Raw genomic sequence first — 17,814 nt, 5'->3', positions numbered from 1 at the left:
CAGAGGAATGAGGGACAACTTCTTTTTTCTGTAACAGCTAAATGCTCTTTTATGGTTGACATTTGTAGGTCACTGAAATTTTACTTTAAGCTAATTCATCTCTGCAGTTTCACTGAAAGCAGGTTATAATAGAAAAAGAACACAATTGCAAGTTTACAGGCAATTGCAACACATCCTCATGGCAACTGGTACCTTTTTACATTTAGCAGAATTGGCCATTAATTGGTTAGAATTAGGGCTGCTTTATCATCCTAAAAATGATTGTTTACATATGAATGTTGGTGATGTTGCACTAATTCAACCAGAAATTCCATCTGATAGTTAGGTTTATCTTGAGATCAGGTTGGGAAAATTAAGGAATCTCACACAACACAGTTTCACCAATGAATAGAGCTGCTGATGTTGCATGTTTTAAAATCTGACAGAAACACTAAAGCACCTCGAGCATCCTTAGTCAATCTACACAAAGTTAAAAAAACAAATACCAATAAATGAATGCCTTATTTTAACACATTTTAAACCAGTTTCAGATTTCAGAGTTTGCACAGGTGAGAATTACGGATTACTAAGAGTCACCAGCCTGTCCATTATCTCACTGAGACCTGCAGGTTGCTCAATATAAGTATAAGTAAGACGAATGAACAGTGAAAGAGTTTACAGACTGAGAGAGTCAGGGGCGTTTCTTCTTTTAATGTGTTGAGAGAGTGTGTGGGTGTGTAGGAAACAGGTTAACCAAAGTATTTAAGAGCAGGTGGAGGTGCAGGTATCTGAGCTGTGTTGTCTGAGATGAAGATGACAAGGAAGATGATCCATTTACTCAGTGTAGCATTTTCCATCGCTCTTCTCATGAGAGGTATGCTCTTTTATTGGATAAATAATACTTAACTTATAAATGTTTTTCTTATAAACTATAATACTACTGTACCAGTCAAAAGTAATTAAAAAAGGGGTGGTGTTAGCGCAGTGGAAAAGACACATGCCTTTGGTGTGAGAGACCCGGGTTCGAATCCACTGTGAGACACCAATGTGTCCCTGAGCAAGACACTTAACCCCTAGTTGCTCCAGAGGCGTGCAACCTCTGCCATATATAGCAATTGTAAGTCGCTTTGGATAAAAGCGTCAGCTAAATGAATAAATGTAATGTAAATGTAATTAACAGTAAAAACAGCAATATTGTGAAAGAGCTGTTTGAAAGTATATTTTAAATATTTGAAAGTATTTTAAAATGTAATATATTTTAAACAGAATTTTTAGCATCATTACTCCACTCTTCAGGATCACATTATAATTTCACAAATCATTATAATATGAACATTTGCTGCTCGGTTATTATTGGTGGTCATTTATCAATAATGGTTGTTGAAATCAATTTCTTCTGCTTGATATTTTTGTGGAAACCATGATACATTTTTAAGGATTCTTCAGTGTATAGAAACCATAAAGGAACAGCAGTTATTTGAATGCTATAAATGTCTTTACTTTCGCTTTTCAATGGTAGTGCTTCCACAAATATATCAAGCAGCATAATTGTTATGAACATTTATTATAAGAAAAAGAAGAAGAAATGTTAATTGAGCAGCAAATCATCATATTAGAATAATTTCTGAAGAATCATGTGACACCAAAGACTGGAGTTATGATGCTAAAATTTCAGCTTTGTTATTACAGAAATAAATATAATTTTAAATCACATTACAATAGAAAATTATTAAATTGTAATATTTTACAATATTGCTGCTTTTACTGTATTTTCATACAGTTTTATTCATACAGTATAATGTGATTAATGATCAAATAAGTGCAGCTTTGCTGATATTTCTTTTAAAAACCTTTAAAATATCCTGTATTTTAGCATGTATTATTTTGAATAACATTACTATTTCTTTCTTTTATGGCAAAAGGTTTTTATATTGCATATATAGGTTATATATAGGTTCAGTAAAAGGTAACTGAACTTGTTTCTTGTTTTCCAGGATGTGACGCACAACTGGATGGTAACTAGTTTTTCACCACATAACTTAAATAGTCAAATGAAAATGTTGCTATGTCCAGCTGTTTGATTTGCTATTGTCATTGTCAGTGTGTGGCAGAGCATCTCTCAACACAAGGATCGTTGGAGGACAGAATGCATCACCTGGTGCTTGGCCGTGGCAGGTCAGCCTTCACAGAAACAGTCGCCATTTCTGTGGTGGATCACTCATCAACAAAGAATGGGTTCTCACTGCAGCTCACTGCTTTGACAAGTAACTATCACAGACCAGACCATTCAATTATAAAACAAAACAAAAAAATATGTCTCATTCAGTGGATGTGGCGAATGCTTAACACTTGATCTTCCACCATATTCTAGTACTTCACCCTCTGGCCTAACTGTGTACCTGGGCCGACAGACACAGGAAGGAACAAATGCAAACGAGGTGTCCCGCAGTGTCTCTGAAATCATAAAACATCCAGGCTACAGTAGCAGCTCTCATGACAACGACATCACTCTTCTGCATCTGTCTTCACCGGTGACATTTACTGACTATATCCAACCAGTCTGTCTGGCTTCATCAAGCAGTACATTCTTCAACCGCACTGTGAGCTGGGTCACTGGATGGGGAAACATTCGGACAGAAGGTAAGCTTTTTAGTTTTACAAACCTTGATTGACGATATTATTGCAGTGCTGATGCACATTTGATAATTTAATGCTTTTCACAGTTGCCCTGCCCTCACCGCAAAATCTACAGGAAGTGCAAGTGCCTGTTGTTGGAAACAGGCAGTGTAAGTGTCTTTATGGAGTCTCAACAATCACTGACAACATGATATGTGCCGGACTAATAGAAGGAGGGAAAGACTCTTGTCAGGTAACAACTCCTGAACATCCATTTTGGTCATTTCATAGTTTTATTGGGCTGCAAATATTCTTTAGTGAAAATAGCAATAATAAGGAATTGTGTCATAAACTTCGATTTTAACCAAGTGAGCCATTTTCAAAACACTGCAAAACTCAAATATCTGAGATCTTGTCTGCACAGTCAGTGACTCAGTAAATTATAGCATATACAGTAGTAAAATATAGTAAAGGATCTGTTTCGTGCATTAAACTCATGTGTCCTAGTTTAGAAAATTTCCCTGACATTTGTACCACAATCAAGGAGTGGTGAGTTTTAACTTTTTAATGACAAGGGATCTCAAGTATGAAGATCAACTTGTGAAGAACCTTCTTCTCAAAATAAAAGCTGAGAAAATGTTGTGTGGGAAGCAGTGTGATATAAAGATAATTTGTTGTTTGTGAAATTAAATAACTGAATGTGATCTTTCCATTATTCTTTCATATTATATATTACACCTGTGAAGTACAACTGGAATATGTAGGTTATGTCACTAACCTGTTCTTCATCCTACAGGGTGACTCTGGTGGTCCTATGGTCAGCAAGCAGGGCTCAATCTGGGTCCAGTCTGGAATTGTGAGCTTCGGCGATGGTTGTGCTTTAGCTAACTTTCCTGGTGTGTATGCCCGAGTGTCTAAGTACCAGAGCTGGATCAATGAGAAGATCACCACCAGCCAGCCGGGCTTTGTTACATTCACCTCCAATGGTACCGATGGTGATCTGGCAATTAGCTGTAGTGGTGTGCCTGCCATTCCCACAACCACTGTCGCCACTACAACAACTACAACCGTTGCACGTAAGATTCCTTCAAGTCCAATAACATTCCCAATAAACCATCCATAGACGTTGTCCATTAGCTACGTGTCCTAGAACTTAAATGTGTTCTTGATTTCAAAGGGAAATGGTGCTTTTACTTTAATAAACCCGCAGCAATATTACTGGTGAAGAAAATTCCTAGTGTCATTTTCAATCAAACTCATCAATGAACATAAATGAATTTTATGAACGGTTTATTTTTACAGAGTCAGTCAAATCAATTCATGAAAAAACCATCAGGCTTGTGACTTGAGTCAGACTCACTCAATCACTCAGTAAATCTTTAAAAGCCCTTAACTGACTTCCTCTAAATTGTGAGGCATTTTTATTGAGCTATTAATTTATCAACTAAAAAAATAATTTAGTTTCTAAAATGTTAAATTTAGGAACTTGTTAAGTCTGTCATCACACATCAATGTTTCCATGTCCAAATGCTCTATCAGATCCATAAAGCTAACAACAAACAATGCTAATATACACTCACTGTGCTGCCTGTAGTACTATAAAAAAAGAGTGTAAAAGAATTGGTGTAGAAACAATTTTCACTCTGAAATTGATAGTAAATTTCCTAATTAATCACAAAGAGATGGCAAGTAACACACTGAATTAAAGATGAAAATAGTTTTTTCAGTCTTAAAGTTGATTATTAGCATTCATAAACAGCTGTTGAAATTATATTTTTCTTTCAAATCAATTGGAGGCTTGAACCCGAAAAGAGTATGGGATATTCCCAGTCATTTTTGTAATCTGAAGCCCTTCTTGTTCTCAAGTTCATTATCTGTCAGCTAATCAACAATATAAAAGTAGAAACGGAACTTGAAAATCCTGCTTATTGAACAATGGCCAGAAAGCCTGTTCTTTGATGTACTCTGTGTTCTATGCTAATGGCCTGTGGCTGTGTAGCCTAAGCATACAAAATGAAGTCCTTTTTATAATTTTGTAAAATATATATTTTCATATTTATTTTTATTTATTTGTTTATGTGCTGTTGTTTTTTAGACTAAGCTATCAACTGTAACAAATAAAATTGTAAACAAGACAAAAGTTATTGGACTACATTTTACAAGAAAATATCCCTTTAATCTTTCTACTTCAAAAGTTTAAATTTAATTCAATGTTATTTACTCTTTATTTGTAATAATTTGTGATATTTACTAGCAAATTAAAATAATTTGTTTCAGTCTATGTATGAATTAAAGAAAATATCTCGGGTTACGAATGTAACCATGGTTCACTGAATACGGAATGAGACACTGTGTCCTCTAGGGGTGGCTATGGGGAATGCCTTGTTGTTACCCATCTCTGAAGCATACATTGAAAAAACACCAACAAGTTGGCCGGCGAATGCCCCTGAAGTCAGTACTGGTGCGACTAAAGAACAAATAGGCTCCGGGAGAACAGGTCATTCACATCTTTGTTTGAAGCTTGCATTCCGTAGCTGTCTCGTTCTCTACTCAGGGAACCATGGTTACATTCGTAACCTGAGACGTTCCCTTTCAAGGGAACTTCGAACTGCATCCTGAGGGGAGTGAAGGCCAGTGCCCGGTTGCATGAAACTCCTTAAGTGAGGGTTTCCCTGAGGGAGAAAAATCCCTGAGGTAAGGGATTTCATTAAGAGAGTTGCAAGAAACCTCTTAACTGTCACCCTTACCCTAAGTGTTTATACTAAGCGTTTCACAGTAGTTTCTGACAACATACGGCAAAGATCACCGCAGTTGCTATATTTACTACCTCTAACAGTAAACAGAACACAACGAACCAAAAAGCCAAACCCAAATCAACCAAACTGGACAGAGGACGAAAAGGCAATTATTGTTTTTGTAAGTGGTTATTATAATAATAATATTTCATTCATCGTCTCCAAGGGATTATTACGATCATTAAAAACACACCTTGGTATTTCCTCCTCTTCAATTAACACTAAATCAGCCATCGTATTTTGAGTTTAAGTTGACTTAAGGGAGCTGTTTTGGTCCCTTAAATTTATTAAGGTGAAATTGTCACTAAGGACTTTGTAGCAATGCTTAAGGGAACTCTTAGATAATTAAGGGGGAAAAACTTAATAACAGCCTTAAGTTCCTTAAGGCAACCCTTAGGGGTTTTTCTTGCAACCCAAGTTTCACTAAGGATACCCTTAACCTTATTTCTTAGCTTAAGGAGTTTCATGCAACCGGGCACAGAACATGGCGAGCACTAAATACCAACTCTACCATTTCCATGGACGTTGCCCCTGGGACTTTAGACGGCTGTCTATGACATTATCCGTGTTTCCACTGTCGGACCAGTGCGAGCCAGTGTTTAAAACGGGCCAGGCGGGGCTAATAGCCTCGGGCCAGTGGCACCAAGGCCAGAATAACACAGCATTTCCACTGTCGGTCCTGAAGCACCGTTGCGCTTCACTAAAACACGCCTCTCAGGAACAACTTCACAAAACCCCATCATTTCAGCAACAAAGAGAAGTTATCAGAAAACTAAGAAATAAGTCACTGGAACTAGCGCGATCACAAAACAAACATGATAAAAGTGCCCATTTGTTTTCATGCTTTGTTAAATATTTAAAATTTAGAAGCATTGATGTTTTACTATAGAATATGTGATACAATGATTATAATGAATTAATTTATCAGCACTCAAAATTAGTCACACAGAAATAAATGTATTTCTATTTTATTTACTTATTTTTAAAGCTTTAGCATTATGAAAATAGCCTACTTATTCAGTCGAGTCTGTTTATTTTTATTTGTAGCCTATAAGTCACATTTAGAATGAATGATAATATCTCTATTTTTATATAAGCTTCCGAGCAAAAAACATTATTATATTTTTTCTGACAGGCTACGCGGAGCTAAACTCTTGAGACGAGACTTATGACAGATGAAATATGTTGCTAAATATATTCACGATTGTGATAGAGAATAAGAAGCTGACGTCTGATTTCTCCAAGTGGTTGCCTTTATCATGTTTACTTTTGTAACGTTAATGTTTAGCGTGCACAGTCTTTTTGCATCGCTTATAAATTTCTGCCTTTTTTAGTGATTATAATCCACATCGGATCAAGTTATTTCAAACATTCGATGATGACTGAAAGTGAGTTTTGTGCTCAACTTATTTTAAAAAGTCTTTAATGCTGGTGTTATAGCTGTTAGCTTTCTGAAATGGTCTGTGGCTGACGCTCTCCAGACACAGAGAAACTCCGCCTTTGTTCATAACCACTCCCCTAGCCCCAGCTGGCCCACTTTGGCCAAAGGTTTTCGTCGGTCCAAAAAAACCCTGGCTGTTGGCCCCGAGAAAGCCCCGCCGAGGCACGATCAAGCCCGGAAGTGACAGTGGAAATGCGACTGGCCCTGGCACGCACTAGCACGCCCGGTTTAAGCTCGACAGTGGAGACACAGCTAATGAGCACAGCAGAGAAAATCTGACTCCCTCGAGAGATGAACGCACTTGCTCTTCAGCACACACGCACACAGCACAGCAAGCAAGCCTTGTGAACTGCAGGTATCAGAGCAAAGCCTCTGACGAGAAACATGCACTCCTACACTGTACGCTTCAAACTAAATGGTCATTGTAGATGAATTCTTGGTGTTTTTTCAATGTATGCTTAAGACACGAGTCACAACGAGGTGTTCCCCATAGCCACCCCTAGAGGACACAGTTCGAAGTTCCCTTGAAAGCGAACAAAATATTTCACTAAAAATATATTTAAATATTTCACTCATAAAATACGCCATTCATTCCTTTTCTCTTTGTTACTGTAGCTGTAGTGTGTGGAAGCGCCACGCTGAACACCCGCGTTGGAGGAAACAGCTCCCTCGCCTCTTCCGGTGTTTGGCCTTGGATGGCAAGCCTGCAGTTTAACGGCAGTCATGTTTGTGGAGGAACACTTATTGCTCAACGCTTTGTCATGAGCTCTGCCAGCTGCTTTACCAGGTAATGCCACTAAAACACCATAAACAAAAACATGTGATGAGAAATCAAAAATATCTGATTCAACAGAGTCCTATTTTGTTCAGATCCACCAATGCCTCTGACTGGACCGTGGTCCTGGGCCGTCTGAATCAGAACGGCTCCAACCCCAATGAAGTCTCTATAAAAGTGGCCAATCTCACACTCAGCAATGGCACAGGTGACAACGTTGCAGTCTTGCAGCTGGCTGTCACACCAAACCTCACAAATTTCATTCAGCCTATATGTGTGGACATTGGAGGCAATACCTTCAGCGCTAACACTCAGTGCTGGGTGGCAGGATGGGGCTCAGGAGCAGGAGGAGGTGTGAATGCTTTAAACACTATGTTAACTGCTAAAGTGGTTTATAAGATTTTTAATAATTGTTTAATGTTTCATCTTAATTTGAATTTGTCTTCTTCCTTTTATAGTGATTCAAACTCTTCAGGAGTACCAGACCTCTGTTGTGAGTTGTGGAAACTCATCCTCAGACAACAGTATTTGTACAAGTTCCTTGAACTTACAGCAGGCAAGTTCATTCTGTTTAAAAACAAAACATTTTGCATTATTTTTTGTAATAAAAGTACTTACAGATAATAAAAGGAGTTGTTAAATACCAGCAAACTGAGGCTTCTGGGAAGGAAGTGTATTTACAATAAGGTTTCATTCATTATTAGTAGTACGCACATTGGCTAGCATTAACTAAAATTAATAATACTTTTAGAGCATTTATTAAGCTAAATCAAAAAATATGAATAACAATTAACAGAGTAACATTTATAGATGCTGAAACTAAAATTGTTCATGATACCTACTGAATTAACACATTTCAATGAATGGAACCATACTGTAAAGTATTTTCAAATAATGTATACAAACATTTGAAGAGATTGTTTGTAAAAACAGATGTCTCAGTTTTATTATTATTATTATTATTATTATTATTATTATTATTATTATGTTATCATGTTTTTATTGTGTTTCATTGTGTTAGTTAGCTGTATTTTAGTTATTTTTACTTAATCAAAAATAAAATAACTGCAGTTTGAATGGGATTAATTGGAAGACACAATGAAAAAACATATTTTTTGAAAATGAGTAAAAACTGAGTTATCTGTTTTTGCAAATTAACTCCTCATTTAAACTTTTGGGGATTTTAATTTTTTTGTAAGATTTCATGGTTTGTTTTCCATGTTTTTTTGTTTGTTTGTTTTTTTGTTTTTATCAAAATACAGCAAAACAGCCATATTGTGGTATATAACATTTAATTGCACCACTTAAAGCCTTTATGTGTAATGCATTAAATAATAACAATAGTTTTACTGAATTAATTATGCCTTTAATGCACATTATAATGCATTGTACAGTCTCATGAATAATTGTAACCACAGTTAATAGATTATAACACTTATTAATTCATTGTTACACGATGCATTTTAATTTTGGTTACAGTTATTTACAACAAGCTATAATGTACAGTGGATATTATGAATAGTTATAATGCATTACACCCTTTAATAACCCTTTATAATGCATTATACATAAAGGCTTTAAAGGTACAGGTTGTAGGATCTGCCACTAGAGGGCGCACTACCAAAACAATCACGTGGTTTGATGATGCTTAGAAGGAGCGTGGAATGATAGGATTTGTTGTCTTCTACCCAACCGCTGAGGGCCATCAATCAGACGATATGAAAGTGATTACCACTTGCTCAACAAATATATACACTCGTGTACATTTAAACACAATAATTGGGCATACTTAGCAAATGTGAGTTCGACGATTTACATGAGTTCAACGATTTGTGCGAGTAGATTACATAAAAGTCAATGCAAAGACACGCTCAGACTATGGATCAGACACGTCCTCTTTGGGTCTAGAGACACGATGCCCCACGTTTGGCATGTATTCCCCATAATACTAATCTTGTTGATCGTTATATGTCTTCTGTAAAGATACGAATCAAAACAACTCACCTGTCGAGTAAAATGCAAGCGAGATCGGCATCTCTTTTTAGTTGAAGTTTGTCGCGAAGCTCTCTCCATCTAGAAAATGCAACACCGATATTGATCCTCACTCTTTCTCTCCTCTTGTCCCAAACTCTTCTTGGCTCGTTTGGTTGGCCCGTAAGCTTACGTTTACGGGAGCTGTCCTTTTCGACAGAACTAGCGGCAGACGGTAAACAGTTATTATGTTCCATAAATAAGTAACACAATCCACCATAAAATGCGCAAGAAGAAGTAAATAAGGAACTGCTTGAAGCAAGCTAGTGGTTTGCTGGATGCTAGACAATACTTCCGCATTTGTCCATGACACTGTTGTCATGTGGTTTCTACGTTAGTAAAGGCGTTAACAAAGGGTAACTAACGTCATTGACAGGTGACTGCACTGCCCCGTGTCACGGTTTAGAATGGGAATTTTCTCATGATTTACAATTAGTTGAAAACATTGGAGATATTGTTAGTAATCAGCTGGACAAAATATATAACACTAGCCTAGTGGTTTTTGGATTTTTTTACCGCAAATATCTTACAAATTGTACCTTTAAGTAAACTTTTAAACAGCAGTGTTCTTGTCAAATTAGAAGAACACTGATATTTTCCATATACCAAAAACTATTTTATTAAAATGATAATATTTGACAAATAACACGATTTTGTACCATTCAGTAAAGAGTTGTCTCTTTCTCTCTCAGGGTGATCAGGGCGGTCCGCTGATGTGTAAGCTGGGTCAGTCGTGGATCCATGCTGCTGTTTTGACCATACCAACACTGACCAACAGCACCGCATCCCGCTCTGCTCGCGCTCAAGATGTCCAGGTCTTCACTAAAACTTCCAGCTTTGCCTCATTCCTGACATCTGTTGTGGGTCCCTTCCCTTTAAAAGCCACAAACTCCACAAGTTCAACAACAAGCGCAGCAAACAACTCAACCCTGGGAGCCTCTAGTGGGTCACAAACATCATCTCCCTTCTGTTTCACTGTTTCAGTCCTCTTACCTGCACTTACTGCTCTTAAAATCTTTCATCAAGGCTGAGTCCTTGAGTAGATTTATTAATTTTGAATGCGTATATAACTACTTATACACATAAATGTCTTCAATGTGCTTCCTATGACCGACTACATAATCATACAACATAAAAAGCTTCTGTGGGGCATATAATTCATGTTTACTACACAAATGTGAACTTTTAAGATCGCTATTGTTCTCTCAGACCATGAACCTGCTACCTGTTGTTCTTATACTCTGCACAATTACACTGTATGACTTTACACTGCTGGTAACAAGTGCATAGCTAATCATTTTTGTAACCAGTTGGTTTTCTTATATTTACACCATAGCAGATGCATAGCAGATTGTTATTCAGCTTGGCACTTTATGGAAATTTGATTGGTTCAGTTCTAATACTTACTTTACCGTAACTTAACTAACAAGTACCTCAAATTGTACTTAAACTGTAGTCAAATATATTAAAGAATCGAATATATCCATTCTATTATTGTTTAGAAATTTTTTTTGTATAAATGTGAATGTGTAATGTGAAACAATTTTTGTCTGTTTGTTTGTTTTTTTAACATGTATATTTATCTTTTATCTCTTTTTTGTTATATTTTTATTGAGAAGTTGTTGTAATATGATTTCTTATGAATGAAGTAACTCTTTTAACACTAGTAACACTGTTTTTACACTGTGAAAAGCAAGTGTATATTTTGTTGTGAAAAATGATGATTAAAAGAACAAATTGAGTTGAAACAAAAGCCAATTTGGTGTGTTTTTCTTTTTTGTTGTTGTTGTTGTTGTTTGTTGTTTGTTGTTGTTGTTTTTCTTTTTTCTCAATTGTTTTGGGAAAGACCCCAAGAAGGCATGTGGTAAGAATGTGGCTTGGATTCTGCTTAGTCATTGCTGTTAACACGAGCATGTGCTGTCCACCAGATTATATAAATTGCCTGAAACATCTCACGAAACAACCTTTCTCCAAGATCCCAAACATCACTTTATTACCTTAACTGTTTATCAACGTTATACTTTTTCATTATAATAGACTATTTCATTATAATAGTTTTTTAAAAATAAGTAATGGCTGAAAAAAAAAATTCTCATTTTATTATTATAAATAATAATAATGGTTAATGGCTATGTATCTATTTTTTAAGTTGGATTTAAAAATATACAAACTTCAAAAATGTGTACATATGTAAAAACTATATCAACATAGACTGTTTTGTATTGTATTTACCTTACACAAGCCCTGAATTCAGTTGTATTGTTTCATATTTCAGTAACATGATATTTGTTTTTGTAAAAAAACAAGGCCACATACTGAGGTGATCGCAGCCATATGATATTCAGAGAAAAAGCAGGATTGTACGGTGACCGTAAAGTGACTTGTTCGGTTTACTTAGTTTTGTCGCGGCCACAAAATAATAACTTGTGGGATTGTGATAATATGTCGTGGCCACGAGATATTAATTTGTGGGAATGTCATATTATGTCGTGGCCACAATATCATTTTGTCGAGGTAACGACATCCTTATGTCGTGGCCTTGAGATGCTATGTTGAGAGAACAACATCCATTTCTCGTGGCCTTGACTTCTTATATTGAGGGAACGACAAGTTTTTCTCGTGGCCACGAGTTTAATGCGTAAACAAACCTGCGTGACCATAGCAACCCGGAATTATCAGACATGGATTCATTCAAATTTTATCTTGAATTAAGTAATTATTATATTAACCATATGCTTTGGCTACCGGGCTGTATTACATGCGATTGTCAGCATTCAAATGAAGTTTATCATAAATAAATATTACATAAAGTATAAATAAAATAAAAAATATAAAAACTTTTTTTATCCATCCTACAGTCTTTTAAGTCCATTAACTGATAGTCTTTCCCCCATAATATGTGTACATTATTATTATTATTAGCCTATTATTATTGTTTTTTTATTTCATTTATATTCTCTTTTTTTCTGCTTCAATTTCGATCTCTTTACTTAACATTCTGAATACTTTTGTAAATAATAGCATACTGTAAAAGCTCTACATTAAAGGAGCATTCCGTAGGTTCTGAAATTTTTAACCGTTACTGACACAATTGGCCGTTAGAGGAACTTCAGCCAGTCTCATGCTCATTCTCAGTGCGCAGAGGAGCATGCTCTTTTTTTTTTTTTTTTACTTCAAAGAGCGTCCGTCGGTGTCTGAATTGTGCGGGAAGCCGGTCACTTCTTTCCATCTGCAGAGTCCATCTGAAAACACTATTGCCGCTGCTTACTATAATGGCTGGCGTGCCGTATGGTTGTAAGCCCAAGTAGACGAGAACGCGCATGACGTCACATTTTGTGAATTTTCGCGCCAATTCGGGCCCGACTCCTCCACACACAATTGAGCCTACAGGCTGATAGAGGCAACCGTGGTGGACAGTCGAGGTGTCATTCTTTTTTTACATCATGGTTGGCTCATACATGTACAAATGAAAACTCTATCTCAAAGATTTTTTTTAAGTAAAAACCTCCACATAGCTCCTTTAACATAAAATGTCAAAATGTAAATGCATAAATTTTATATGTATAAATAATATAATAATTTTGTAATTCAAAATAAAATATGAATGATAATCCCGGGTTGCTATATGGTCATGCAGGTTTGTTTACGCATTTAACTCGTGGCCACGAGAAAAACATGTCGTTCCCACAAATTAATATCTCGTGGCCACGACATATTATCACGTTCCCACAACACCGAACAAGTCACCTTATGGGCACCGTAGGATTGGTGTAATTTTGTTCAGTAGTTCAATAAACAAGTTAATAATATATATATATATATATATATATATATATTTTTTTTTTTTTTTTTTTTTTTTTTTTTTGCCAATTGCTAATTTATGTATGATCAGATGATCATTACAATCAAAATTAGACAATCAAAATAATTCTAGGCATATATTTAGCTATATTTTAGCTTTTGTTCTGGTACATTTTAGTATAAGCAGACCCATTTAAGCTTTAGGTTAGTTAATATACATACTGAGAAAACAAACAGCAAGAGAACCAGAAATTCCAGAAAAACTGTGACTTTAGACGGACGTCATGTCACTTTGTGTTAATAACCTCTCAGACGATCACTCACTGTCCTTTATTGTTAGCGTCGATGGGACACTGTTGTCGTGAAGTCGTGTCAACATAAAAACAAAAGTATTGTATAGAATTGTATGTATTGTCCTGTGTATCCAATACTACTGGTCTGTTTAAAAAAAATGAATCTACACCGTGATTCTGCCTAAAATTGCACTGCACTCTCAGGTTAGAGGTACTGTTGTTTTCCTTACATTATAAGCACTGTTTATCATTATTACCAGAAATTAATAAATTAGCTATCCATTGATGTATGGTTTATTAGGATCAGACAATATTTAGCCGAGATACAACTATTTAAAAATCTGGAATCTGAGGGTGCAAAAAAAAGAAATACAAATACTGAGAAAATTGCCTTTAAAGTTGTCAAAATGAATTCTGTCAATGCATATTACAAATCAGAAATTAAGTTTTGATATATTTACATTAAGAAATTTTCAAAATATCTTCATGGAAAATGAATCATATCCCAATGATTTTTGGCATAAAATAAAAATAAATAATTTTGACCTATAAAATGTTTTTTTTTTTTTTTGCTAAAAATATACCCCAGTGACTTAAGGCTGGTTTTGTGGTCAAGGGTCACATATACTACATAATGATGATGATGATACATTATTGTATGAATCAGTTTTTTCATAACTCCTTTTGATAACCATTGATGTTTACTGTCTGGTGACCCAGGTCATGTCATTGTTGCATGTGCTTTCTGTTGCCGCCAGACAGACCGGTTTAACATATCTACTGCTTTCCAATAAAAGTTAAAGAGTGATTAAAATTCATAGGGGAAAAAAAGTCAACATTTAGTTGTGAGTCACACCCTGGATAAAGTGAGTCCTGAGTTAGTCATACCACTTAAAAAGAAAATTGCTATCGTTCTTTGGAGACTAGAAGATTAAATATTTCACCTTAGGCTAAGAGAGTGACTTCATGTGCATATATATGTTTCAAATGAAAGATTCTGTCATGAGAAAGAGAGAAAAAAAAGACTTTTAATGACTTTATAATGGCATTATAATGACTTACTGTGAAATTGGCCATTTGTCATTGCTCATATAATCAAAGCTCTACTTCTAATCTTTATAAGAACACTTTTGCTATTAATCTGCACATCTCGGTGCACTAACATCAACAAAATTATCAACAACATAATAAAACATGATAAAATTTAAGGACATTATATAGTTATTATACACATTATAAACAACTGGTCAGAGAAATCTATCACTTTAACAATGACATTTGGTTGACTAGTAGAGACTTGCTTTTGAACAAGGAACAAGCACAGATAGTCACACATACTTTAATTTGTTCTGCCCTACTGACGATCACTCATATGATCTGGTGCACATGATATGACAAAAATGCCATCTAACAGAAACTTGCTCTAACAGTAACTCCTTATTACATAACCCTATTATTTTATATGACAATTCATCATGTGATAATCAAAAAAAGCACAATGCACCTGCCTCTCTAGTACATTAGGAACTTTAGATGTACACAGACTTATATAATCAGATTCCAAAGATTAAGTACCTCAACTACATTGGACTTTAAATATTTACTTGAAGCCCACTGAGATTTGTAATTTAAATTTAAATGCTTTACCAACCCATGTGCATGTTCACTGTTTTTTGATGTTAACAAAATGTAAATTTTTACTGTTCAGGGGTTTTATTTTTATTAGTTTTTGCTTTTGAAGTAATTTTAATTTAACATTTTTATTATTTAAGTATTAGCTTTTATTCGACTCGCGTCACGACCCTCTGCAGTTCTTTCAGGAAGCCCAGTTTGACAAACCCTATGAGCACGATGTAATGCACTTTATGATACTGATAACAAAGAACAATATTGTCTTGCTTTTTATATATATATAAATTGGTGACCTATAATCCCATATGCGATAAACAGATAAATGAGTTACATACATACCATAAATATAGACAAATGTGCTACAGAAATAAAAGGACGGAGAGACATGACATTATAAGCAAAGGCAATAATGTGACGCTAGTCATCGAATGTTTGAGAATTTAGAATTCCATTTTTCTTTTCTTTTTTACAAATAGCTCAGTTAATCCAACCATTATAGTACAGAACCTGTTTGAGCACATAAAAGAAGGTCAAAAACCCACACATTTCCAGAAACACACATTGAGAAGAATGTCACAGGCCACAATCTATACAGACAATAAACCACCCTCCTCTCTATTTTTTTCATCTTTAACTCATATGTGTGAAAGACAAAGTATGTTTATGAGCATGAAATTGCTTTTATAAGATACAATCACTGAAAAGTTCCAGTGCGACTTTCTTTGGACTATTTAGGCACTAGAACAAAAACTGTTTTAACTGACTATTATGTGTGATATTGACTGATTAGCATTGCTTTCTTTACCCCCTCCTGGTGGATGTGGAAATTAAGTTGCATACTCTGCTTCTTTAAGAAGCATGGGCCATATACAGTATTGTTCAAAATAATAGCAGTACAATGTGACTAACCAGAATAATCAAGGTTTTTCGTATATTTTTTTATTGCTACGTGGCAAACAAGTTACCAGTAGGTTCAGTAGATTGTCAGAAAACAAATGAGACCCAGCATTCATGATATGCACGCTCTTAAGGCTGTGCAATTGGGCAATTAGTTGAATTAGTTGAAAGGGGTGTGTTCAAAAAAATAGCAGTGTGGCATTCAATCACTGAGGTCATCAATTTTGTGAAGAAACAGGTGTGAATCAGGTGGCCCCTATTTAAGGATGAAGCCAACACTTGTTGAACATGCATTTGAAAGCTGAGGAAAATGGGTCGTTCAAGACATTGTTCAGAAGAACAGCGTACTTTGATTAAAAAGTTGATTAGAGAGGGGAAAACCTATAAAGAGGTGCAAAAATGATAGGCTGTTCAGCTAAAATGATCTCCAATGCCTTAAAATGGAGAGCAAAACCAGAGAGACGTGGAAGAAAACGGAAGACAACCATCAAAATGGATGGAAGAATAACCAGAATGGCAAAGGCTCAGCCAATGATCACCTCCAGGATGATCAAAGACAGTCTGGAGTTACCTGTAAGTACTGTGACAGTTAGAAGACGTCTGTGTGAAGCTAATATATTTTCAAGAATCCCCCGCAAAGTCCCTCTGTTAAAAAAAAGGCATATGCAAAAGAGGTTAAAATTTGCCAAAGAACACATCAACTGGCCTAAAGAGAAATGGAGGAACATTTTGTGGACCGATGAGAGTAAAATTGTTCTTTTTGGGTCCAAGGGCCACAGGCAGTTTGTGAGACGACCCCCAAACTCTGAATTCAAGCCACAGTACACAGTGAAGACAGTGAAGCATGGAGGTGCAAGCATCATGATATGGGCATGTTTCTCCTACTATGGTGTTGGGCCTATTTATCGCATACCAGGGATCATGGATCAGTTTGCATATGTTAAAATACTTGAAGAGGTCATGTTGCCCTATGCTGAAGAGGACATGCCCTTGAAATGGTTGTTTCAACAAGACAATGACCCAAAACACACTAGTAAACGGGCAAAGTCTTGGTTCCAAACCAACAAAATTAATGTTATGGAGTGGCCAGCCCAATCTCCAGACCTTAATCCAATTGAGAACTTGTGGGGTGATATCAAAAATGCTGTTTCTGAAGCAAAACCAAGAAATGTGAATGAATTGTGGAATGTTGTTAAAGAATCATGGAGTGGAATAACAGCTGAGAGGTGCCACAAGTTGGTTGACTCCATGCCACACAGATGTCAAGCAGTTTTAAAAAACTGTGGTCATACAACTAAATATTAGTTTAGTGATTCACAGGATTGCTAAATCCCAGAAAAAAAAAAATGTTTGTACAAAATAGTTTTGAGTTTGTACAGTCAAAGGTAGACACTGCTATTTTTTTGAACACACCCCTTTCAACTAATTGCCCAATTGCACAGCCTTAAGAGCGTGCATATCATGAATGCTGGGTCTTGTTTGTTTTCTGACAATCTACTGAACCTACTGGTAACTTGTTTGCCACGTAGCAATAAAAAATATACTAAAAACCTT

General features: G+C 35.8%; 1 protein-coding gene across 1 annotated transcript; it reads left to right on the top strand.

Annotated features, from left to right (window-relative positions):
- Window positions 1-750: 750 nt before the first annotated feature.
- On the top strand, window positions 751-11,390 carry LOC113078086 (transmembrane protease serine 9). Its single transcript, XM_026250381.1, has 10 exons — window positions 751-853; window positions 1,974-1,994; window positions 2,081-2,243; window positions 2,351-2,619; window positions 2,703-2,848; window positions 3,392-3,671; window positions 7,447-7,618; window positions 7,702-7,958; window positions 8,065-8,162; window positions 10,330-11,390. Exons 1-10 carry the CDS (start codon window positions 787-789, stop codon window positions 10,666-10,668), a joined length of 1,812 nt encoding a protein of 603 aa, XP_026106166.1. The 5' UTR covers window positions 751-786; the 3' UTR covers window positions 10,669-11,390.
- The last annotated feature ends 6,424 nt before the right edge of the window (window positions 11,391-17,814 follow it).

Source organism: Carassius auratus, unplaced genomic scaffold, assembly GCF_003368295.1.
Source record: "Carassius auratus strain Wakin unplaced genomic scaffold, ASM336829v1 scaf_tig00024173, whole genome shotgun sequence".
In the NCBI taxonomy this organism is placed as follows: Eukaryota; Metazoa; Chordata; class Actinopteri; order Cypriniformes; family Cyprinidae; genus Carassius; species Carassius auratus.
This window is presented reverse-complemented; position numbering and strand designations above follow the sequence as displayed.

Excerpts from the sequence above, each read along its gene's own strand:
- LOC113078086 (XM_026250381.1), top strand. The coding sequence starts at position 787 with ATGAAGATGACAAGGAAGATGATCCATTTACTCAGTGTAGCATTTTCC. Across the intron at positions 2,244-2,350 it reads GCAGCTCACTGCTTTGACAA|TACTTCACCCTCTGGCCTAA; the intron begins GTAACTATCACA and ends ACCATATTCTAG. Across the intron at positions 2,620-2,702 it reads GGGAAACATTCGGACAGAAG|TTGCCCTGCCCTCACCGCAA; the intron begins GTAAGCTTTTTA and ends TGCTTTTCACAG.